Source organism: Pelodiscus sinensis, chromosome 2, assembly GCF_052426305.1.
Source record: "Pelodiscus sinensis isolate ZL-2025 chromosome 2, ASM5242630v1, whole genome shotgun sequence".
Lineage (NCBI taxonomy): Eukaryota > Metazoa > Chordata > Testudines > Trionychidae > Pelodiscus > Pelodiscus sinensis.
Window position 1 is genome coordinate 213618139 of NC_143053.1, and position 25711 is coordinate 213643849.

The 25711-nt window shown below is 43.4% G+C and overlaps 1 protein-coding gene across 2 annotated transcripts in view; it reads right to left on the bottom strand.

Annotated features, from left to right (window-relative positions):
* Positions 1-25711, bottom strand: part of DYNC1I1 (dynein cytoplasmic 1 intermediate chain 1) — a 281312-nt gene that overhangs the window by 16589 nt on the left and 239012 nt on the right. For both annotated transcript variants that reach the window (XM_006114494.4, XM_006114493.4), the window contains exon 16: positions 20946-21071. In XM_006114494.4, the coding sequence (XP_006114556.1) occupies positions 20946-21071 (126 nt within the window). The remainder of the gene's footprint in view (positions 1-20945; positions 21072-25711) is intronic.

Consider the following 25711-nt stretch of genomic DNA (forward strand, 5'->3'; position numbering starts at 1 on the left):
AAGCAGTGAGCTCCCAGCATGTGCATTGTTCAGTTTAATTTTGCAGAGGAAGGGCATGTAAACTGCTGCCAGCATCCAACAGCCAGTAATCCCCTTTACTGTGCCAGGCAAGCACATGTATAAAGGGAGCTCTGACATGTGCTAGTGTAGGGGAGCCTGGACGGCCCTCCCTTGACCAGAACAATGTCTGCAGTGCTAACAAAGCAAACCCTAAGCCTGACTCAAGTCTGGCGCATGCACACATGCAGTCAAGGCCAAAAAGAGTGGGGGAGAGTCAGGAGTGCTTCCCCAATCCTGCATAACTTGTACAGGACAGCAAGACCAGGCCAAGAAGACCAGGAACAACCTGGTAGTAGTACATCCCATTTTTGATAAGAGAAAAATTCCAGAGACAGACAAAAAATTATTAATTAAGTGCTTTTGCAATATTTTGGCATAGCAAAATGTATCCTAGATATTGACATAATAGGTATCTTACGCAAAATGTAGTTGATTGGTAGATATTACTAGAATGACCAAAAGCGACGAGGAGTCCTGTGGCACCTTATAGACTAACTGAAGTGTAGGAGCATAAGCTTTTCGTGGGCAAAGACTCCTCGTCGCTTTTGCAGATTCAGACTAACACAGCTACCCCTCTGATACTAGAATGACCAAGTCGAGTATAAATATAGGGATAGAAGATCTAATCAGTGGGAGGGATTGACAACGAGAAGTCCTGTGGCACCTAATAGACTAACAGATTTATTGGAGCATAAGTTTTCGTGGGCAAAGACCCACTTTGTCAGATGTGGGTCTTTGCCCACGAAAGCTTATGCTCCAATAAATCTGTTAGGCTGTGTCTACACTGCACCCCTTTTCCGGAAAAGGGATGCAGATGAGACAAGTCGGAATTGCAAATGAAGCGGGGGATTTAAATATAAACATGGCTGCCGCTTTTTTCCGGATCGGAGCTTTGCCGGAGAAAAGCGCCAGTCTAGATGGGATCTTTCGGAAAATAAAGCCTTTTCCGAAAGATCCCTTATTCCTCTTAAAATCAGGCCTTAGGGTGCCACAGGACTTCTCGTTGTTTATACAGATTCAGACTAACACGGCTACCCCTCTGATACTTGGGAGTGAGTGAGTAAGGTGTTCCCACTACCTTACTCACTGCAACAAGAAGGTGAACCAGTTCCTACTGCCCAATGCATTTTGGACGCCTCTGCGTGAGAGGAAAGAAAGAGGCTACGACCTCCCGTCTGATAATTGTAAGAGTAACAGCATTGAAACTGTGTATGTGTGCGCGCGTGTGTGTGATTCATAGAAATAAGTATATGTATATTCATATTCTTACAACTGAATAGCTTGTGTATTGTCCTAGGTGAAGGTGTTGTTATACTGCCTGTGCTAATTATCCCGTGTATTGAAATAGATCTAGATAACCTTGCATTGCTTTCCTTTACTATTCTGTGCACAATAAAGTTAAAAAGAGTTTATCTGAGGTGTTTTTACTGGCTCCTCTCATATCTAAAAACTGAACCACATGACAGGTAGGTGGCAGATAGTGTTTGCAGAGTGACCCATGTGCAGCTGTGGGGTTTCATTACTCATTTCTTAGTGATTTTCTCTGAAACAGCACTTGCTTTCCCTGAACTCTAGGAAGTCATCAATGGGAGTGGGAGAAGGCTCAGTGTTTATTAGGCCTCATGCTTCTAAATAGACACACATAAACTATCTATTGTGAGGCTACTTTAATGAAGTTTAATGGCCAGTCACTAAGCATGTGTGTAAGAGGGCCAGCATCACAGCTCTGCCATGCTTCACAGAAGCTACCCATGTTGCCTCCAGAGTGGTGCTGTGCTCGGGAGCAAGAGTTTCCAACTTACTATTTATAATTTCTACAGTTACTATAAATGTATCAAGTGCTTTAGAAACAGAGTGAAACCTTGTTCCCTCTCCCCGTCTCATCTGTCTGCTATAAACGTCTCAGTTCCAGTTCAATTTCCTTTTTTTCAATTTTGCCAACTGTTGCAATTTTAGTGTAAGACTCAGGCCACATATATACTTACCGTTCTGGCGAGTGATCTTCTGGAGCTTGATTTAGCAGGTCTAGTAAGGACCTGCTAAATCAAACATTAAGGGTACTCCTCAATTTGCGAGGAGTAAAGGAAGCTGACGGGATCAAATGCAACCGTTGCTCTCCTGTTGTGGAGACATCACCAAGCTCAGCTTAGGTATGTAGACTCCAGCTACATTATTTATGTAGGTGAGTCGTGTATCTTACGCCGACCTTCTAGCTCTAGTATAGACCTGGGCTCAGAATAGTTTGTGTTTTTTCTTAAAGCCCCAAATTCTGGAGCCATCTGATGCTCAGCATTCATTTAAAAAAGAATGTTTCTTGTCCTCGGGGCTGCAGAGAAAAATCTGAACAATCCAAAGGGCTCAAAACCAGAAACCAAATAAAACCCAACATCAAAATCTCATGATTCTGGGAGGCATTATTTGGAAGCATCCATGATGGAGATTCTGTGCCGACGGGGCAGCTGTAGTGGAAAGAGAATTTACCACTGGGGTTCTATCAGAGGAAAACAGCTTGAAATTCAGGCCAGGGCAACCAGGAAAAGGAAATCATGCAGCTACTGGTTGGCCTGGCCCCATCCCACTATGGGCCAGCATTAACCTTCCATGATGTTCAGCCTCAAGGCATGTTAACAGACAGTGTAATTAACCACCGGAACAACCTACCAAAAGGTTCTAAGGGATTCTCCCCCACTGGCAATTTTTAAACCAAGACTGGATGTTTTTTTCTGAAAGACCTGCTCCATCTGAGTCAGGAATTATGATAGGGAAGTTCTACGGCCTGAGTTACACAAGCGATCAGCCTAGATGACCGTAGCTTATGAATCTATGACTCAGTCGAGGTTTCCTTGTTGAACAGGGATTGTGGAGGCTTTTTCCACTATTTCTCAGCTTCCAGTAGACTCTCCCCTGATGGGGGCCTGACATTGAGTTATAGATGGGAAGAGAATCTGAGGCCCACAGGCAGGATCCAGCCCGCTGCTTCATTTCATCCAGTCAGCAGCATGTCTCTGCACTGCAAGCCAGAAGCCCTGAATGTTGGCACCTCCTATGGGGGGAGGAGCTGCAAGCACTGGCTCACTGGCATGTCCCCACAGCCCCTAGGCTGAGGGGTGATCAGGGAATCTCCATGTGCTGCCCCAACCCCCAGCTCCGCCGCTCCCATTGGCCCTGGATCCTGGCCAATGGGAACTGAGGAGTTGGTGCCTGTGAGCACAGGCAGCATGCACCATACAATGAGCCACCTGGCCCCTCCACCTAGGGGATGGGCATAGCAGCTGCTTCCAGGAGCAGTATGGAGTAAGGATGTTTAAGACTAGTCTACTAGTCAAGCATCCGATAAGCAAATGCTTATTGGATAGTCGAGTCGACTAGTCACTTCAAGGGGTACTTCAAAGCAGTAGTGCCACACGGAGCCCAGGGTACAGGCTCCGTGCGGTGCTGCCACATTGAAATGCCATGACGGCGTTTCAAAGGGTAGCACCGCATAGCTGATCCTGAGCTCTGTGCAGCGCTGCCCCTTCGGAATGTTGAGGCGATATTTCAAAGGGGCAGCACCGCACAGAGCCCGGGATCAGCTGGGGACTCCCTAGCTGACCCCGGGATCCGCATGGCATTCCACAGAACCCAGGATCAGCTGGGGAGTCCCATGCTCCACATGGCATTTCAAAGCATGCGGAGCCCGGGGTCAGCTGGGAAGTCCCCAGCTAACCACAGGTTCCACAGAAATGCCGCACAGAGCCCGGGATCAGCTGGGGAGTCCCCAGCTGACCCTGGCTCTGTGTGGCATTTCAAAGCAGCAGCACCACATGGAGCCTGGGGTCAGCGGAGGACTCTGAGTCTCCCGCTGACCCCAGGCTCCATGCAGACACTTCTGCTTTGAAATGCACAAGAATCCCCACTGGGGACTCTTGTACATTTAAAAGCTGGCACACTGCACGGAGCCCAGGGCCAGCAGGAAGTCCCACTGACTCTGGGCTCCATGAGGGGGCTTCTGTTTTGAAATGCACCAGAGTCCCTAGTGGGGCTCTTGTGCATTTCAAAGGAGGAATGCAGAAGTGCCTATCGACTAGTTGAGTAGTCGATGGAAATTCCATCGGCTAGTTGACTAGTACATTAATCAATATTTACATTCTTAGAATGGAGCCAGGGCAGGCAAGAAGCCTGCCTTAGTGTGTAGGATGCTACCTGTATTAATCCTGCTTAAAACGCCTGTGTCATACTATAAGGTGGTGTTTGAAAATTTGCCCTGTAACTATAAAGATGTTTGCCAAGTCTGGAATTTCCTCATGGTCAGGGAGAAGCATTGCCAAGTAAGAATTGCCAGTTTACCACAAGAGATGTTATCTCCTCCCCAACAGAAGGTCTATCAACATCAGACAAGCTGCAGTGGACAAAATACTTTGTTGATTGCTTCCCTCACACACACCCTGAAGAGGATAGGTGCACAAACCCATGTCCCATCTCAGCTTGAATCTTGGAAGAAGGGTATAAAAATGCCTGTTAAGAAGAAATTGGGATTCTCTGCTCTCTGGACTCTGAGACACAAAGATTCCTTAACACAAACGAGAGCTAACCTGAAGGGCATAAAAACTTGCTTATTACAGAAGCTTCTATTACCTTTAGAATTCAAGATGGTGCCTCATTTGTGTGTGTACATTTAACTGCATTAAGCTTATCAATAATCCTCATTTCTTTTTCCTCGTTAATAAACCTTTAGTGCGTTTGTTACAGGATTGGCTACAAGTATTGTCTTTGCTTTGAGATCTGAGTACAATTGGCCATGGCGACACGTGAACCCCACTTTGGGGAGGCTAACCCAGCAGTCCCTGCCACTTCTGCCCAAGGTCTCACCTCCCATACATTGGAGCCCCACACTCCCCTCCCCCTCCCACAATAAAAGTAAAAGTCCTGAAGGGCTCCCCCCAACCAGAAGAGACACATTGAACTCAGCCACCCCTACTGGTCCTCCAAGCCACCATCAGACCTAGCCTCTTGTCCCCCCAGGTGCTGAGCTGGCCCCAGTGCTGGACTGAGCCAGTAGCCTTCTTGAGCACTGGGCTGAGCTACTAGACCCCTGAGGGTCAGCTATGCCCACGCCTGAAGGTTCCACTTTCCCCATGCAGCACCTGGCCAAGCTTCCCCTGGCCTAGGCTCCTCAGTCTGCCAGCCACTGGATCTCCTTGTCACTCCTCACTCTCCTGTCCCAACAAGGAGGGACTTGGTGAGCACTGGGGACCTTTGGGGGTGGATGCAGAGTGGAGGAGGAAGTGCAAGGGTCTCGGGGGGGGGAGGGCACTGCTGTCCAGTTATCCAGCAGCAGGTCATTGGCAGTGGCAGGGAAGACAAAGCTTTCCTGGGCCTATTATAGTTGATCTGGGATAAGTGACTTGTCCTTTGGGACTGGGAGTAACCTCACTGTTGTGAGTTTTGGTGTAAGGAACCATAAAGTCCAGCATGCCTGGCTGGCAAGATAGACTGGAATCCCAAGGGCACTCTTTGTGACTTTATGATAAGACTGTTCTAGTGCGTTAAGAATTCACACTTCCTACTGGGTTGATGAAATCTAATCACAGAGCATCTAGACTGCTTAAAGCTTTTGCTCTGCTTCTTGACAGTCTGCCCCAAGGATGGGACTTATGGTTGTGAGCCATTCTAGACAGCTTGACACAACCTACCAGAGAGCAAAATTAAGCTTTAGATGTGCAATCTTGTATATTAAGGCCCTGAATATCTCTGCATCCTCAGCTGTGATTTGTAATCTAAGTGGCTTTTTTCCCCCTAAGTCATGAATTCAATAGCTTTGTACTATTAAATGTAACATAATTTTGCAAACCATAACTAATTAATTAAGTAAGTAATTAACACCATAATTAAGGACTCCCTCACAACTCACATTGCTGTTGAATGACAGGTTGAAACCACAGAAGATTAATTATATAAACTAACTCTTCTATCAGGTTTATCTCTATGAAGCAATTATTTCCACAATGAGAGTGCATGAATGCACTGCACACAGACTAACATACATTTAAGACAATTCAGCATGAAGTATTTTTCCATTCATACTCTGCACTACAGATGAGCTATGCACATTTACTAGTTTTTGCCTGAGCATCGGTGGGTTTGCCCAGTGGAACAACTCTATATTAGGTTAAAACTTAAAATTTAAAATAGGGGTGATGCATACCCATCCACAGTGGTTTTTACAATGTATGGGAGGGGGGAAATTGTCCTGTGAATTTTTTATTATTCCTGTACACTAACTGATCATTTGAAGGTGAATGTTTTCACTGTCATCATTCAGCTGCTAAGCTACATTTAATGCTACCCGCCCCGTGTCAGTGCTGCAGGACTGGAGACTGGGTGAGGCAGCCATTATATCTCCTCTATGCAGGAAAGCCAGGGACTATATTATTTTTTCACAGAGCTTCCCACAGGACTTCAGGGCAGCGACAGCTGGGGCGCCCCAGTGGGGCCCAAGCAAATGCAAATACACAGAGCTTCCAGAGAAAAGGATGTGCCAGGTTTGTAGCTAGCCTTTTCTGCAAGGGGGCAAATCTTTTCCTTTGCCCCGCACCTCCAGGCTGGGTGAGGTGGGACAGTATCTGTGACTTTTCTCTTCCTCTGGCTGATTTTACAGACAGAATACCATCCCCCCCTCCCCCGTCTATGTTCTCTTCTCCCACAGCATCTGAATACTTTCTAGCAGTGCAGGAAGCTACATGATTAATATTTGTCACATGTTCGCTCTCTTCCCCTCCACAGGGGAGGTTCTGGACCTTTGTGATGAAAATAAGAAACATGGGGCTGTTTTAAATGTGGCATTATAACAAAAAAATTGGGGCTGAGCCTTTATTTGCATCTGTATCAGGTAGCAAGAAGACTAGGGGATTTCTTCTTGTTTCATATTAGAAGTCCAAACTTGTCTCCCCCTGGCAAACTCTCTGGTACCCTTGTAAAATGTTATATCTGGAGAACAAATGACAAGTTGTATAAATAGGGACTGAAAGCTAAGCATTTGATAGTCAAAAGGGCTTTAATCAGACTGTTTAACACCTGAATTTGTTGTTTTTGTTAATGCCTCTTTTACTCCAATACCTAACATCTGAGAGAAAGGATATCTTTCTTACAGAGTCCGGCTTCCTTCCTGCCATTTAGGCATAAACGCTCACCTTAGACGTTCCCTAAGACCAATGTTCCCTCTAATTTTTCCCATTCATGTGCAGAATAAAATTTATTATGTGCACCAAGGCATGTGTGGTTGTGCACCACATTCTGCCGGCTGTGGGTGCTTTGCCAATCATCGAGGTGACATTTGAATCTCTCCTGGGTGGCTGCCCAACTGCTCAGCTTACAGGGAACTCTGCCTGAGACTCCCAAGGAGACCTTCAGCAAAGCCACAGAAGGTAAGAATGAACATTCCTCCTACTGATATGGTAAAGAAACAAAATATTGTTAGAAACCTCCATGTATACAGATTTAAAACAAAAACAAAAAAATGACACATACAGGTGCTGGTCTGGAACAATTTTTACAAGCGGGGTGCTGAGACTCATTTAGCTAAACTGTAAACCGTGTATATAATGGCAATCACTTGGAGCAGGGGTTGCAGGAGCACCCCCAGCACCTATGCTGATATGAACACAATTCTGAGTTTTTAAAAAAGGCTTTAGCAGATCACCATGAAAACAAAGGCAGCTGTTTGAAGCTGCTCAAAGGTTAGGCACTAGAAGGAGTGTGAGTTTACATGAGTAAACAGGGCAGAGTACAGGCAAGGTAGTACGAAAGAAAAGGCAGGGAAAGATGGTCTAGTGGACAGGGCATGGGCCTGGTACCAAGGTTCAGTTCCCAGGCTAGCTGTACACTTCCTGGGTGTCCTTGTGCCTCAGTTGCCCATTTGTAAAATGAGCATAATACTTCACTAGTGCAGAAAGGTGTCATGAGAACAAAACCTATACATGAATATGAGGCTCTCAGATGATTAAAGATAAATAAATCACATTCATCTGCTATTTAAGACATGGACATTACTCCTATGTATACCCACACACTAGTATTTGTGAATGTATATGGAAAAGACCTATATGAATCTGGAAAACAGATTTAAATATTAGGTATTAACTTAATACAACGTTTTTTTTCCACTGGGGAAACACACCAATGGTTACAAGAGGACCTCAAAGCATCCAAAGTAACCTACGGTAATGAATATTGTAATGAGAAACACAAGTATTTAGGGTGATAATGACTGGACTTTGCGCTACTTAGATCAGCTCACCCCCTATGGGGGGTTACCAAAGCTTAAAGATTTTATCACTCTAGTAATCAGCAAAGGGTAATGGCTTTCATAAAACACAGTAATTAAATTGACTGGTTTCAAACCAGTGCATTTTTTTCATTAGGGAGTTCTTAAGCTACTTCAAAAATACCTTTGTGAAGACTAGATATATCAGTCATTGGTGCAACTATTTCCATTCAAAATATGAATAAGTAGTCATGGGATACTGCTCACTTTTTCATATAAAGCAAATGATCACTGCATAAGCGTAAGCCATGTGAAAAAAATAAGCATTTGCTGTATTCTGTCTTTTCTTCTCTATGAGCCCCCCTACACCCTCCCTTTTTTTAAGTCTCCAATTGCATTGCAAACCTGGGGAAAAATTAAAATAGTTCTTCAGACCTTTTTCCAGCAGTCATATCTAGGTTAAAACTGCTGTCAGACAGTCTAAGTTATTTTTAATTCCAGTGTTTCATCTTCGATGTTTGTCAGAAAGCCTTTGGAAATGTGGAACACAATGTCAGTTTTGCAGCAAAAATGCCTTTCTTAAACCACTGTAAATTGTGTCACAAGGCATACATACAGATAGCTCATTCCCTGGGGGTAGAGAGGATTTTAGCTGCAGAGAGGAAATCCTTGTTGTGACTACATGGAGGACCCAAGATCCATGGTGAAATCTGTGGAACTCAGGGTAAACATGTGGAGTGCTAGCCCCTCCCAATGGTTCCCTCTTCTCTGCTCTTAACTTCATAATCCATAGAACAAAATTTAGGGTCTGAATCACCTGCCATTGGGGTAAAAAAAAATGTGTATCCCTGACTTCAGTGGAGCAGAATGGCCAACACTGCCCATATACCCTGATCCACACAGATATCAGCTTGTGAGAGTGCAGAAGCTAGTTGTGGATCAGGAACTGCTAGGTCAATAGTAGGTGGCTCCTAGCCTATCTGCACAATGTTGTGTCCAGCAAAGTGTAGTGAACTGCAGCCCAGCCAGCCCTATGGTTCTTCCACTCAGAGCTGCAACTTCAACAAGAACTGGGACACAAGCAGGTGCCAACCAACTTCCTCCAGCCTATCTCTGCTTCACCCATGCCTGCCTGTGCAGCTAAGTGACCTGTTCCTCTCCATTGACCAGCTCTGCCCCCAGACTCCCTACACGTAAGTCCCTGGTCTCACCTACCCATCCCGACAATCCTGCTCACGGCATTCAAATGTGATACAATATGCAACAATATACTACACAGTCATAGAACAGTGTGCAATATAAATGACTGGCTGTGACATCAGACCTTTGCTCATTGTCCATCATAAGTTGAGAGCCACCCAAATCTGCTCTCCTATCTATGCCACTGTTTACAACTCCATCAGTCTGCTGGCATGCTACTGCCCCACCCACAAGCCATGCCTCGCAGCATCATCCCAGAGGTCTGAGCACAATGCAGTTATACACAGGCCCGTACATGGGGGAGGGTGCAAAGACTGTGAACCCCCTGTGGCTCCCTAAGTAAGCATGATCCAGCCAGACAGAAGGAGGCAGGAGCAATGCGTTACCCAAGCCTTCCCTCCCCCATGCTCTGGCCAGCTGGGGGAAGGCTGGGGCTGATTTTCCCGTCTACTTAGAGGTTCACGGGGAGTGCATTCACATGTTGCGGTCCACATTTACAAAAAATCCACCCCCCACATAGAAATTCCTGTATACAAGCCTGATACAGGTCACCATCTTGGGAAGAGGACTTCCTCTTTAGGTTTTGTTCCCACCTTCCTGTGACATTTGACCAATAACTGCTCTTACTTTCTCTCTTCATGCTCCAGGTGTTGAAGAGATGATATTCACCTCACATTTTCCACCTCTTTCCTGAACTTTTTGTTCTTTTTTATTTTTTCCATGCTTTTCAGCCTGCACATGAAGCACTCAGTGGAGTTACCTTTTTCTCTGGGCTGCATTAACATCTCCGCAATCAGGGACTGGACTGAACTGAACTGATCTGTAGTGGCTGGCTGAGCTGGTCCTTTTCCCCCTTTGGTAGCTGCCTTCTTGACCTCCAGAATCTAAGCTTTGCTTCATTTAAAAATGATAAAATCTCTGGTCCTTAAAGTGGCAAATCTGCATTTCAGAATGTGAACCATATATAAACCACTTAGGGTTGCCAGGTGGGTGAAACAAAAATACCAAACACACACACACACACCCCAAAAAGGGAAAAAATTCTGTTGAATGAGGGAAAAAAAGGGCGGGGGAGACCAAAAAAAATTAAAATAAAGTATCACTAAAACAAAACAGCATGTCTCCTTTAAGAGTGATTGCAGGGATAGGAACAGAGAAGCGGTTGAGCATTGCTTCCCCTAGGTCTTTTGGCTGGCAGCCATTTTGTGCCGGCAGCCTTGGGGAACCAGGTAAGCATGGGGATTGGGGTCAAGGGGCTTGGGATGTTCCCCACAATAGCGGGACCATTCCCCGGCTTACATAAAGGATTTAAATATCACCATTGTTAATCATTTCACTGCTTATCAAAGCATGCAAGAAAAGACTGAGGCTATCTTTTTATGAAGATCTGCACTGTTTATTGTGAGTGATTGCTTTTTTTGGCATCGCCAGAGAGTGGGCTCATTTTGTGGGTGGAGCCTGGGCAATCTCATGCCTTATTTTAATCCAGTTGGAACCCTGATTGCTACTGACCCTAACACCAACCCTGTCTACTAACACTGCCAAACAAATGCGACCACTTGATATTTCCATCAGGTCAAATGAAACAAGTCACATGCAGTGTTTCCTGTAAGCTGTGCACTGGTGTGGCTACTCACAAGAAATTCAAACGCTGCCCAGCTCATTAGCAGAGCACCCACAGCTAATTTTTTTCTTCTGTTGGTGCACATTCTCAGTGCACATAAAAATTATTCTGCACCTGGATGGAAAAAATCTGCACATAGATTACAACTTCACTCTTCAAGATCATAATTTCTCTCCTTGTGATAAAAACACTTTTACTTCCCCACCCCAGACAAGTTCTATCTTTTATTACTATTACTAATAAAAGATTGATTTGAAAGTTCTATTTTGTTTATTCAGACAAACAAAAACTTCCCCTGAAAGGATTAATGGAGGTGGGGGGAGAAATAATGGAAGGTGGAAGAGAAATTGCTGCTTTCACAACTGGACCTACAAACAACATTCTCAGATAAGCCTTGAAGATGGTTGATAGAGAATATTTCTGACAGTGGCGGCTGTTTAACCTCACTGGAGCATGCAGAATGGAAGCAAGTTTTCTATAAAATATAGCTACAAAAGAGACAGGCAGTTAAGTCTAACTATCAGTCACCAGGGCATGTGAATAAATCTACAATCAATGGTCCATGTTCTAAAATCAATTGTTATCATATAGAGTCCTGGCTACGGAGTAAAGAAGCCATAAGACTACAGAAGCTAACTTGATTGATGGTATATTTTACATAGAGTCTTTTAAAATATATATATCACAATTATGAGTCCTGTGAAAGTGAATATATTCTGATCTAACATAAACGAACACTAATTTACAATGACTGGTTGTAGCCTTGGACTAAATTAAACATATTTAAGATCCTGCCACATTGAAACAATCTGGTTTTTTTTAAAACATTTTAAGCCCTCAGCTACTGATCTACAAGTAGCTCTCTCAAACCACTATCCATGTGCATATATATACGGATTATCTAAGTCTCTTCTCCTTTGGAAGCATGTGCATGACTCCCATTAATGCTAATGGGCGTAAAACACAACCATGGAGGAGAAAATAGACCCCTCACTGTGAAAATAAATGTGTTCGGTTATTTTCAGACACGATGCTGAAATCAAACAACTAAAAGTACATCCTGTAAAAGACAACATTATCTGGTTTAACTGAAAATATCAGCATTATTTTTAACTCAATATCTGTGTCTCATCACTCATGTTTCTGTCACTTGTGATGTCATAAAGACTATGGATGGATGATCTGTCAAAACAAAAAGGCCTTATCCTAAAGTCCTTACTCAGAAAGAACATCCAGGATCTTAAAGGGAATTCTGACTGAGCAAGGCTATGTCTACACTACGGGGCTTTATTGGAAAAAGGTACGCAAAATGTGCTTTGGTATTTGCGTACCTTTTTCCAATAGCTTTTTCAGAAGATGCTTTTCCGAACATCTACATTGGGCCAAATTTCAGAAAAAAACTCTTTTTCGGAAGAGCCCTTCTTCCTCATGGAGGAGGAAGATAGGGCTTCCAAAAGAGCACATCTGCTCTTCTGCAAAAAAAAAAAAAAAAAAAAAAAAAAAATGCAGAAGAGCAGATACATTCACTGGATGCAGCAGAGTTTTTCTGGGATACTCCCAAAAAAACCCCACAGTATAGATATAGCCCAAAAAATGCAGGCATGAGCCTGGATCTAGTGTTTGCAGGTAGGTCATATAAGACTCTCTCTTTATACCACATATTTTACTTAGAAATCACTGATGCAAATTCTACTGCCCTCTAGAATACACACAGTGATAGAATTAACAAGGTGTGATGGGCCGAAGGCGGAGCATGGAGGAGCACGGAGGGGGGCTGGGGAAGGCAGCGACCCCGGCCGCAACACCCGGCTATCGGGAGCTGGCGCGCAGCGGGCATCGGCCGCAGGGACTTCCCCCGCGGCTGAGAAACCACACTGCGGCTAACCCGGCTCCCGGCATGCGTCCGCCAAGGGTGAACACTGGGACTGATGGGCCGAACGGGGCGGGGGAGCAAGCACCGACGCAGGAGGGGCGGTGTGCTGGGAGCACGTCATCTCCTGCGGGCCATTTAAAATGGGCCCGCCGGCAGCATGGAGGGGGGCACTTCCTGAGGCCGGCTCCAGAGAGGCTTGGGGCCAGGGGCAGGGTAACGCTGTCCCCCAGGGAATCCAGTGACCTGACACGAATCCCCAGAGACCGAGGACACCCACAGACGCGGGCTATTGACGGCCCCGGAACCTGCTGCGGAGAGCAGACGCCTCCTCCGTTGGGTGACTACATCACAGTAAGCTCCGGGGGCCCCACGGGAAGGATGGTGGGATACATGGGGGGGGGGGAGGAAGCAGCCCGGGGCGGGGCCCTTTTGGCGCCCGTGGGTAGACGTGTTTCGGGAGTGTATCCCACGTCTATCGCACAGAGAGCAAGTAGACCCTTGTGCTTAAGGCCCCGGGCTGGGACCTGGAGGAGAGGGTGGGCCCGGGTCCCCCTCTCCTCCCGCCACCGTAGGGAGCCTAGAGTCACTCCAGCACCGGAGAGAGGGAGTCTCCAGTCGAGACCCCGGTGAAGAGCCCCCACGCAGAGGGGCAGACAACCCCTGGGTTCACGGATCCCCCAGACTTGGTTGAGCGGGGTGATTGCACCCAAAGACACAGCGGACCAGAATCAAGCGACGGCGCGGTCACACAAGGTAAGAACTCATCACTTTCATTTTTCTCAGTGATTTGATATCAAAATAGCTTTTTTGCTTTGCCCCAAATTTGACACACAAATTTTTTTTGCCCCAGTTCATTTCTGTAAGACAAGACTGATTTTAATATTTTAAGAAACATGATTTTAAACATCACAGTTCTTTTTGACAGTGTTGCTCCACTCAGCATATGTTCACTTCTTTTTTAAATTCAAAGATTCCCAGGCAAAAAGGGAGCACAGTGATCATGTTGTGAGTCTGACCTCCTGTGTACCACAAGCAATACAACTCCCCTAAAATAATTATTTGAGTGTAGCTTTAAAAAAAACATCTAATCTTGATTTAAAAATATTCAGTGATAGTGAATCTACCACAACTGGTAAAACCACTTTCACTGTTAAAAATGGACACTTTATTTCCAGCCAGAATTTGTCTAGCTTCAACTTCCAGCCATTGGATCAGGTTATTCCTTTTGACACTAGACTGAAAAGTCCATTTATTAAACATTTCTTCCACCTGTGACTAATCAAGTCATCCCATAACCTTCCCTTTGTGAGTCAAAAAGATTAAATTCCTTGAATCTATCACTAAGAAGGTAGGTTTTCTAAATCTTAAATCATTCTCATAGCTCTTCTCTGAATGTTCTCCAATTTATTAACATCTTTCTAGGATTGTGGGCCTAAGAAACCACCATTTACCAACATTATGGGTGATCCAATATAGTTCCTGGACTACAATGGGGCAGGTATTAAAAACTGGACAAATATGAAAAATATGGTAAACGACTATTTTTGCTAAATATATGTAGGATCTTTGCAAAGCAGCCTCCTGAGTTATGTAATCCTAGAGCAGTGTTTCTTAAACTGTGTTCCATGGCACACCAGTGTGCTGCGAGGCAATCGGAGATGTGTTGTGGAGAACAACAGAGTTCAAAATGGCCACCCTTAAAGGGACAGGTGACTTTTTTTCCTCCCTCAATAACTCTCCCCCGGACTCCATTTTTCTTTTTTTTCCTCAATAACTTTTCCCGGGCCCCTCCTCTTTCTCTCCCCTCCCCAACAAAAAGTCCTTGGTGTTCCTCATAAAAAAAAATCTTGTTTGGTGTTCCTCCATCTTGAAAAGTTTAAGAAACACTGTCCTAGAGACTCTTTTTGCTTCAGAGCACAGTTCTCTGGCATTAGTTAATGCTGATTATGATGTCTTATCAGTTAGTTAAAAGGGCCCATGATCTCTGTTGACAGCTCAGTTTCAGAAGTCAGCCACTGAAAAGAAGGGAAAAGCCATGTGGCAACAGCCAGGACCTACAATTTTAAAAGATGGACAGGGAGGGCAGATCCCAAGAGGCCCATGCACAAGATAGGAGGTCCCATGTGTCCCTCCCCATAGGCTGAAGAAAAGAGGAAAGCTGCACACGAGCACTCCTGTAATGGAGACAATGCTCCTGGTTAAGGGCCTGTTCCCATTCAAACAATTGTAAAGCTCCCACTGACTACAGAGGTACAGGACTGATCCCTCACAGAGACACTCAAATACTTCAGAGAGGAGTAAATCTCGAGAGTCATTAGACAATCGATCTGGGCAGCAAGAGGGCATGAGACGTTTAGATTGGAATTAGATAGTCCAATATGCACAGAATTATTTGGCTCTGGTAAGACTGACAGCTTTGAGGGTGTCACCAGGGGCATGTTTTTTCAGCCTTGAAGTTACAGGAACTCCTATGCTCTGTGTGGCAGTGCGACAGATGGGTTCGAAGGAAAGGGAAGGAGGTACAGGACTGGAATGGCAAGGCGGTGAGCTCCCACAATCATTATGTTTTCCCTCCTGTTTTTCTTTTTTTTGGGGCAGGCTTCATTTTACCTTTGATAAGGCAACCTGCCAGGAAGTCAGTGTCCACAGTTTGCTACTGTTCATACAGCTGACAAGGTTGCATACATATTTTCCTGAACCAGGCCTTTATTAAGGACCAATTATATTTCTGGCTTCAACAGTAGTTAGATCAGGCCCTAACTCAGGGCTTGGCAAAATATGGCCCAGGGGCTGGATCCAGCCCGTGGATGCAGCAGGGAGCCTCAGGCAGACTCCCTGCTTGCCACGTGCTCCCCACATTGCTCAGAAAAGCAGCTGCCAAAGCCATTCCTCTTCCTCAGCTGTGAGCTCAGAGGAAGGAGAGAGATGCTTCATGTGCTGCTGCCACCCCCAGCACAATCCCATTGGCCAGAAATTGGCCAATGGGAGCTGCCTGTTTGAAGAACAAGCAACACACAAAGCCCCACTTCCCCCCTTATTCACCAGTGCACATGGCCCCTGCAGCTTGTGCTGGGGCAGGGACACTGCCTGGGCAGCCTGTTGGGCTGCTGGCCATGAGTTACCCAGGTAAGCCTCCTCCTCTTCCCAACCCTCTGCCCCCCACTCTTACCGCTACCCCACATAAGCCAAACCCCTATGTCCCTCTCCTGAACCCATACCCCTCCAAGATCCTGCACCCCAATGCCTTGCCCCAGGTCACAACCCCCACCTGCCCTAGGTCACATCCCAAACCCTTGTATCCCTCCTGCACCCCAGTCCTCTGCCCCAGGTCACAACCTCCTCTTGCCCTAGGTTACAACACAAACCGCTATCCCTCCTGCACCCCCAATTCCCTGCCCCAGGTCACAACCCCCTCACGCCCTAGGTTACAACCCAAACCCCTGCACCCTAGTCCAGGGCCCTAGATCACAACCACCTCCTTCACCCAAACTCCCTCCCAGACCCCACGCCCCCTTCTGTACCTGTCACATTATTGTGTTTTAATGGGAGCAGGCAGATAATTTTACCCGCTGGTCAGGGCCAGCCCAAGGTATTCTGGTGCCACGGGCACGCGGCGCCACCCCCGGTGCACAACGCATGTGCGGGCCCACCCGTGGGGAGTGGGCCTGCCCCCTAGGGGGCACAGGCCCACCCCCAGGGCGCACGGTGCATGTGGGGCCCGGTTACAGTCGCTGGCGCGCAGCCCGGAGCCTGCCCCTAGGGCGCACAGTGCAAGCATGGCCCAGTCTGGCCCGGTTGTTGCTGCTGGCGCATGCGCTGGGCTGCGTAGGGCCCCACGGCTGTGGGGGGAAGGGCGTTGCTGGCCGGTGCCGCGGGGATGCGGGCAGGCCGGCGCTGCTGGAGCAGGGCGCGCGGCACCTGATGGCAGCTGTAAGGGATGCCATGCGCCCCTTACAGCTGCCATCAGTCACCCCCCATCGGTTGGCGCCCTGGGCAGCTGCCTGGCTCACCAATGCCTCTGTCCGGCCCTGCCGCTGGTGTGTGTTTGCCCCAAATTCAGTGCAAAGTGGGCCATGTGAGAGGTCAAATGAAAGCTTATGCTATGCTGACTCTGTCTAGGCTACTCATGTATTTGTACAATCTGTGTGTAGAAAGTTATAAATACAAGCTTTGTATTTATATTTTAAATGTTTTCTGCTAGGAGGGGAGGTTGCTCACTACTGCATGTACAATGGCTCTAAATGTTGCCAATTGACACCCAAGGAGCAAACAATGGCCCCTTGCCTGAGAAGGACACACCTGAGATTCTATGACTTCTTGCCTAACAGGGATAGAAACTGGTTTGTGGGTCATGTGATCAGCCCATTTTGGGAGGAACCAGCACCCAAAAGAGGAATGGGTTTTCCCTCCACCTAGGCAGAAATATAAAAGTCTCATGCTCTTCACTCCTGCCCTCCATTCCAGAGGCACCACTGATAAGGACAGAAGGCCCAGAATGATTTATCAATTCATCCTACCATAAGGTGTTCACCAGAGACTTTTAAACTGGCAGTTTGTTACATCTCTGCTAAGAGCCTGCATCATGAACTTGGTGATTGGTGCATGTAACGTATTCTCCTTCACAATCTCAACCTTGTCTTTCTTTTATTAATAAACCTTTAGATTTTAGATTCTAATGGATTGGCAAAGCATGCTCTTTGGGTAAGATCTGAGATATGAATTGACCTGGGACTGTAGTTGGTCCTTTGGGACTGGGAGAACCTGTTCCGAGTTGGTGAGATTGGTTTTATAACCTCTCACCTGTGTAAGGACAGGTGCTGCTGGTGGCACAGGGAATGCTGGGGTGTCTAAGGGGTTTTGCTTGTGAGGCTTCTTGCTGGCCAAAGTGGCAGCTGGAGAGCTCTGTGTGACTGGTTTGGTGACTTATAGGGAAGGACCCCAGCCTGGGGCTGTAATCAGCCTTAGTTTTGAGCAATTCACCCTGATTTGACACTCTCAGCAGTGCCTCAGACCTACCTGGTATATTATAGCACCCTAATACCTTACTGCACCCAACCTCCATCCCAGACCCAGCACCTCCTCCATTAATATAATGGAAAAATGCAGCCGTTGACCACTTACCAAAATTTTGGAGTGCCCCCATCAGAAATTATTGCCCACCTCTGAACTATACTGTACCTACATCTGAATTATTTTTATAAACTGACATGGGGATGTAATAAACTAAGCTGCTGTTATTCACTATCTTCAACTTCTGCCCACAGGGCCACCAGTATGAATCCCTGTTTGTGATTTCAACTGGCACTCTGACTGTTGCGTGTCTGCATCTGACCTAGGCCAGCTGTAGTGACAGACACTGCCCGGCAGGGTATCACTAACCCTTTATATAATTTTTTAAAAGCAGAAATGGGCATCAATGAAGCAGTAACTGTATGGGTGGAGGTTGGGGAGGGAGGGGAATCCTTGCTATTCCTCCATTTCCCCATCTGTAAAATGGGGATCATCATATTGACTTCCTTTATAAAACACTTTGTGATCTACTGATGGAAATGGCTGAACAGGAATTAGTATTAATATTACTGCATCAGAAAGGACTTAGAATCATAGAATCATAGAGCTGGAAGAGACCTCAGGAGGTCATCAAGTACAGCCCCCTGCCCAAAGCAGAACCAATCCTAATTAAATCAACCCAGCCAAGGCTTTGTCAAGCCGAGATTTAAAAACCTCTATGGATGGAGATTCCACCGCCTCCCTAGCTAACACATTCCAGTGCTTCACCACCCTACTAGTGAAATAGTTTTTCCTAATGTTCAACCTGGACCTCCCCCTAACTTCTAAAGCTCTTGGAATTATTACAGAGACAAACGTGGTCAAAATGAAGAGTTTTACCATGAAAAAAGCAGGGCAACAAAATATCTTGTTAGCTCCCTTGTTAGAAACATAAGGGTGAAGTGGTCCATGTGCTCTTGTGCCCCGTTCCTGCCGATGAAAGGAAACTGACACCAGAGCAGAATCCTGCCAAAATTATTGGGGTTCTGTATGGGCACTGGGATCATCTCAAGGAGAGCAGACTGCAAGGTCAGCACCTAAGTCTCCATTAGTAATACTCAGACTGGGTCTAACCAGCTGCAAGTGACTCTTTAACCTGTCTCCTGTGGCTCTTTGCAGCACATGGTATTAAAACACTGATTTAATTATTAACCAGTCTATCATCAACCAATCAGGATGCTTTTGCTAAGTAATTAACCAATTACATTATCAACTTGCAATAAGTTATTAACTTATTTGCTATGAGACAGATTATATATATATATATAATGATGGGAAATATTTAGTTTATATATATATATAAACACTCAACATTTCCCATCATACTGTGTAAATATGAATAGTACTATAATAAATGAAACAATGAATTCACACTACTCTGGCTTCTTTTGGGGAATGCTGATTGCTAATTTGGCTCCTGATCCACAGAGATCTGTGTATCACTGGTGTACATTATACAACACTGATCTGGACTCACATAGCTGAACACTGATTATTCTCTGCCTTTTTTTCCCCTTCATGAGGAATGTACCCCTGTGATGTATTTTGCAGGTGGGATTTTTTCTGGTTATGCAGAAAAAAGACCAAAGAAAGGTAAATATTTCTCCCTCTGGATAAAGTCCACTTTCTCATGATTAATCTTGCAGAGAGGAACAACCTTATGAATGGTTTGGGGTACGATATGTCAAAGAGACATTGTCTAGACTCTAGACAATAGACAAGACCAGACTGCATTGTCACTGCAAATACTGCAAAAATAGTCTTGGAGGGGGTGGAGGGGGGAATTCACCTCAGAGAAATAATACAAAAGTAATAAATAAATAAAACAGCCTGCCCTGCCAGCACTGCCGTGGAAATTTGAGTGTAATAACTTTAGACAATTTAGAAATTATATAGCAAGAAGTTTCAGCAGCCATTTGTGAGGAAAGGCACCTCCTGCAAAAGCATATGCAATCCAAAAATATGAGTCATGCTCAAGCAATTTTGCTCTGGGCCATAAAATCGCTTTATGTGAGTTACAGATAATACTCAATGTATTCTGTAATGTTTCCCTACTGTGTAGAGATGCACACTCCCGTATCCTATCACAGATAATGACAAAAAACAAATTCTCTACATAAAGGCTGATTGCTCAGCGAGTCATCCTTGACTATTCCAAAGAATTGCAATGCAGGCTGAACATTTCATACTGCATTCATCAACAAAGAGGCAGGCTCCATCCATGCACGGCATATTTCAGCTTAGTTTTTGTAGTATGTAGTGGGGGAAATTGAAAACAGCCTTAAAACATGGAATATTTATCCTGCTATTTCACACTGCATGCACATCTGCTAACCCTCCAAACCACCACCTCTCAGTTTTCTGTTGTTGGAGCCATTGTTAACTATTTAGGCAATTGTATCAGGGATCCTGACTGGTGCTTTACAGGTCATGATGAGTCAAATCTGTATCTGTAGACAAAGTGGAATGAGTCTCAAAATCTGAGTTAGTGCAAGGGTGAATCCTACAGGAGAGTGTTTAGAACATTATATATCTTCTGTAACATTTCATACTGTAATGTTTTATAGTCTTTTATCCCTAGTAAATGTAGCCAAAAATGAAACACTTTTTGATATTAAAACATATAGTGAGAATAAATCACAAGACTTTTGAACAATATTTTATCTTTATCTCTGGCATCAAACAGCTACACTTAGCTGTTTTTAAAGGTGCATTTCAACGTTGTGTAGAATTCCAAATCAAATAAGGAAACCATTCAAATCCACCTGGATCATCAATGGGAAACATACTTTTCATGCACATAAATGTATGACGTTTTGTAACGTTTAGTGGAGTGACAAATTTTGAAAACTAAAACAAGCATTAAATAAATAAAAATAAAAAAACACCACAAGTACCTCTCCAACATCATAAATCCAGATGCGACCTTCTGAGTCTCCAACTGCTACCTCTTTTCCACCCTGGGCCCAACGGACTCGATTGAGGGCAGAAGCTCCTTCAATTGTCACACTGGCTGTTGGAACCTATTGAATCAACAATAATGATGACAATGCACACATGCTGCAAGTGAATCAACTGTGTCAGTATAGAATGTTATTGTTTCAGTGGATGAATCACAAGTCCCCTAGAATTACTTGAGCTAACATACATCCCTTGTATAGGGGAAGAAAAAAAAGATTAATTGTTTCTTCAGTCACATGCTTTACTGAGTTATGGGAGGTGGGAAGAATGAGACAGACTGTTTGGGAGGCATGAGGGAGACTTTTTCATAGTAAATGGGCAGTGACTGACACAAAAAAATTTTTTCCTGACTGGAGACATACAGAACTATAGCAGCTTGTTTCTCAATATGCACTGACTTCTGATCAAGAAATGAGTTAAGAGTCAACTGAGTTTCAGGATTCATAAGCCTAAAATAGCACTAAAACAAGGTTTGAAAATTCACAGAACAGTAGCAGAGTGTATGAAAACCATATTTTACTGACCTATGTCAATGTTTTGGTTGTAGTTTTGTATTTTGGTGGTAGGACAGAAACAGAAAAAAATCAGTTCAAAACATTTGTAGTTTCTGTACTATTCTTTCCCATTTTTTAAATTTCTGCCTCAATGGTAGGCTCTAGTGTGCCTCATACATAAAGCCTTTGCTTTTCAGTTTTTATGGATTTTTACCAACAACAACAACAACAACAACAAAAAACCCCAAAACAAACAAAAAACATGTTTTCAAAAGCTATTATCAGTTTTTATTGATTTTTACCAGAAAAGTCCTGGATTTCACAAAAAACTATTATTCTGTTTTTACTGATTTTCATCCAAAATTTCACACCAATGAATATGTTACAAAAATTCAATACATTTTATTAGGTCGATGTATTTATGTTAATAAGAGTAAGTGTAAATGCAAGGCTGTCTGCTAAAGTAAGACAGTGTAGTGGAAGGTACACACATATGTATATGTGCACATACTGTTAGGCTGCGTCTAGACTGGCAAGTTTTTCCGCAAAAGCAGCTTTTGCGGAAAAACTTGCCAGCTGTCTACACTGGCCGCTTGAATTTCCACAAGAACACTAACTTCCTACTGTCTGAAATCAGTGCTTCTTGAGGAAATGCTATGCTGCTCCCGTTCGGGCAAAAGCCCTCTTGCACAAATGCTTTTGCGCAAGAGGGCCAGTGTAGACAACGCGGTATTGTTTTGCGCAAAAAAGCCCCGATCACGAAAATGGCGATCGGGGCTTTCTTGCGCAAAACCACATGCCAATCTAGACGCTCTTTTCTGCAAATGCTTTTAACGGAAAACGTTTCCACTAAAAGCATTTGCGGAAAATCATGCCAGTCTAGACGTAGCCTTAGTGTACAGTTCATTAACTACACCACAGTGTTAAATGGCATGAGGTATCAGTGAGAATAGGAAGAAGAAACTTTGCAGACTGCCTGGGAGACTCCAGCTATCATCAAGTAACCATGCATAGTTACTCCTGCCGTGGAACAGTTATTATAAAGTGGTGCTGTTTACCTAGTACCTCACGGTCTGAAAACTCACTCTGTCCCATTGTTACAGACTTCGGTCTAAAAGCTGCAAAACCAGACTAGTACCTCAAAACAATAAGGCTGGCATGCAAAATACTCATCTCTGTAAACTACTGCACTAAAGTGCTCTTGATCCTTTCATGTGAAGTTGAAAGAGATCTGCTTACACACTAATTTAGAAATAATGCTGGATAGCAATGAGAAAACAGATTACTACATCCCCACCCCTTAAAGAAATATTCAAATGAAAACAAACCACTGAGCTCTCTTCATTGTTTAAACTAGGTCCTATCACTGCTATATGACCAATGAAAGACAGTATATCCTGTAACTTCATCCCTCAGGTATATAATTTGGTGTATTGGAATCAGTGGTTTCAATATGAGTTATTAGGTCAATTACCTGGCATAAAGTATCAATAAAAACCGTCATATGGTAATATGAATCACCCTCCTCATCACTGAAGTCTCTACTATTCTTTTAACTCCTAGGGCTATGATAATGTTTTATAATTCGTGATAAATTCTTCAAACAGACAAAACTGAACACTAGAACAATTATTTAATCCATTTAATCAGTTAGTTTTATTTCTCAGAAAATTAGTAGATCAAAGATATGCAAGTTCTTTCAAAGGTGTATGTTTTAGACATGGAATTTTAGCTAAACCTTTAAAATGCTGAAATCCATGCATGTGCTCTACCTCTGCTTTGGGTGAATATAACATTATTGCTGTGTTGCAGAGAAAAATAAACAATGGACATGTTGATCAATCCAGGGTTCTATAAATTAAAATATTCTAATGGTTTAGTAAAAAATCGTTCCCATTCAAGCTTATCTAACATCATCAAAGCAATTGTGAAATTATCCTAAAATATTTGAATACCCATCCTTTTTTCTTTTGTACAAAGAGAAATATAGTCAATCCACATTATCTTAAAATAGATTTGACTGATTTGAATAATGATAGTTTAAATTACACACGCCTATTTAAGATTTCAAAGATCTGAATTTACCTTATAATGGTTATATGACACCACTAGTTATGTTTTTAAAGTTATATTTCAAAATACCTTATAAATTTTCTAAAATTATAAACTGACACTTGTCAGATTATAACCAATTTGGCATATGAATTTAGCAGATAATAGACTAAAAAATCAGTCATCCCCCCTCTCAAAAACAACCAATAATTCATCCTTTAATTTTGTGTTGCTTATGTGGTGTTAAAAAAGCTGTTTTAGATATATCTTTCATATCTATTTAATGAAATAAATGTTGTCCACATCCTTTCAGATTCAGAGTACACAAGTCATGCACAAGAAAATACTGTTGAAAGCAACATAATAGAGCAGCAAAGTGGAAAAATACCAATCATTCTTGAACAGTAATCAATAGAGATAACTGAGCAATAACCTAGAAGCTGATTCTACCTTTAAACCAAGTGAGAAAAAATGTTGTGGCCAAACTACTGGGAAATCAGGATCTTCCATCCTAAATTTAACTGAAAATCTGCCATACGTGTACATCCAAAAATACAATATAATTTGCAGAGAGTAAAGAAGTGTTGTAGGGCGGGGGGTTACTGTTAAATAAATGTAATATGATTTTATTGTTATTACAAAAACCACATCTACAAATCAGAATATTACATGCCATTAAGTCAGTCCCTTTAAAAGTTTGGTTGTGAGAAGAGTCAAATCATTACCATGGTCATTTGGATCAAAAAGCATCCTCAGTGAGGACCATGCATTTTGGATAAATCAAAATGAAATAGATAAATATATAGAAGAGGACTTGTAAAAATTGTGTTGTATTTAAAAAAATTGGAAGCTTATTGGTAAATTATCTAAAAATAAATATTTTCTCCATTAGTTGTAAAATAATAACTGAATATTAATGCAGCTGATATCCTACACAGATACAAAAAGCACCATTATTAATAATAATAATAATTGCCAACCTTTTAAATCGCACTTTTCATTAGTAGATCTAATTTAAAGCTATTAATATATTTGTCATTTTCCTCCATCTCTATACATACTTGGACATCTAATGCTAGAAAGTTTTGTTTTTAAAAAAAAACAGCTAAGTAGTCCCAAGAATTTCCTATGTTAATCATTTCATTTTTATTGCAATGACTAATGAATACAACTCTGACAAAGATTTTTCATTAGTAAACAGAATAATACATTCAAATGTCTTTAGTAGTCAACTATGGAAAATCACTGTCAGCTAATTTTAAGCTACCTGGCAAAGGATAACATCGATCACCTTATTTTGTAATTTTTAAAAGAATTTCTTCCACTGACTCTGTCTATCTGATCTGCTTTTCTTTCCTTGCAAATCTAAACCTCCCATTGATTTAGTTTCTGCTAGTTGTGATTTCTAGAGATTTTAAAGTTATTCCATCATTGCTTACTAAAGAACTGGAATAGCTGGGTTTTTTTCTTTATAGATCAAAATAAAACTCTCATACTGATGTAAATCTGTAAAGGTTCTATTAACTTTAATAGAGATTTACACTTATGGAAGGGATAATTTTGACCCTTATGAATAAATATTCTTTGTGAAACAGCTGGTTGCTTTGGATGTATACAGAATGCAGGAACAAACTCTGAATTCATTTCTATTGATTCTCATTTGACTTTTCTTGCTCATAATTTATCTGTAATCCTGGTCATGGAGGGCATGATCCAGCTCATAGACTTCAATGGGAGGAGATCCAGGCTCATGGTAATTACTTGCAACGAAATCCTGGTGCCACAGAAAGCAACAGCAAAGTAACCATTGATTTCAGGGGAAGGAGAGTGGGGAGTCAGGATTGCACCTCTGGTATCTTATCAGAAAGGGTCTTTTTTTTTCTTTTTGAAATGTTAACAGTTTTTTTACATTTTGTGTGTGAAAGTGGCATTAATGAGAACACCTGAAGGATATGTGCCTCCCCTTCCCAAAAGAAATTCGGAGGAGAGTCCTCTTGGCTATCCTCCAGCTGTATGCTTTCTAATTAAAAAGGCGGCAGCACTTCCTACTCAGAGCACTTCAAAAGCTAGGGCCGCTCCACGTGACTATACAGTTTTCAGCGTTTGTTCCTCTTACCTGTCCACACTTATTTATGGCAAGTAGCAATGATTTGGAT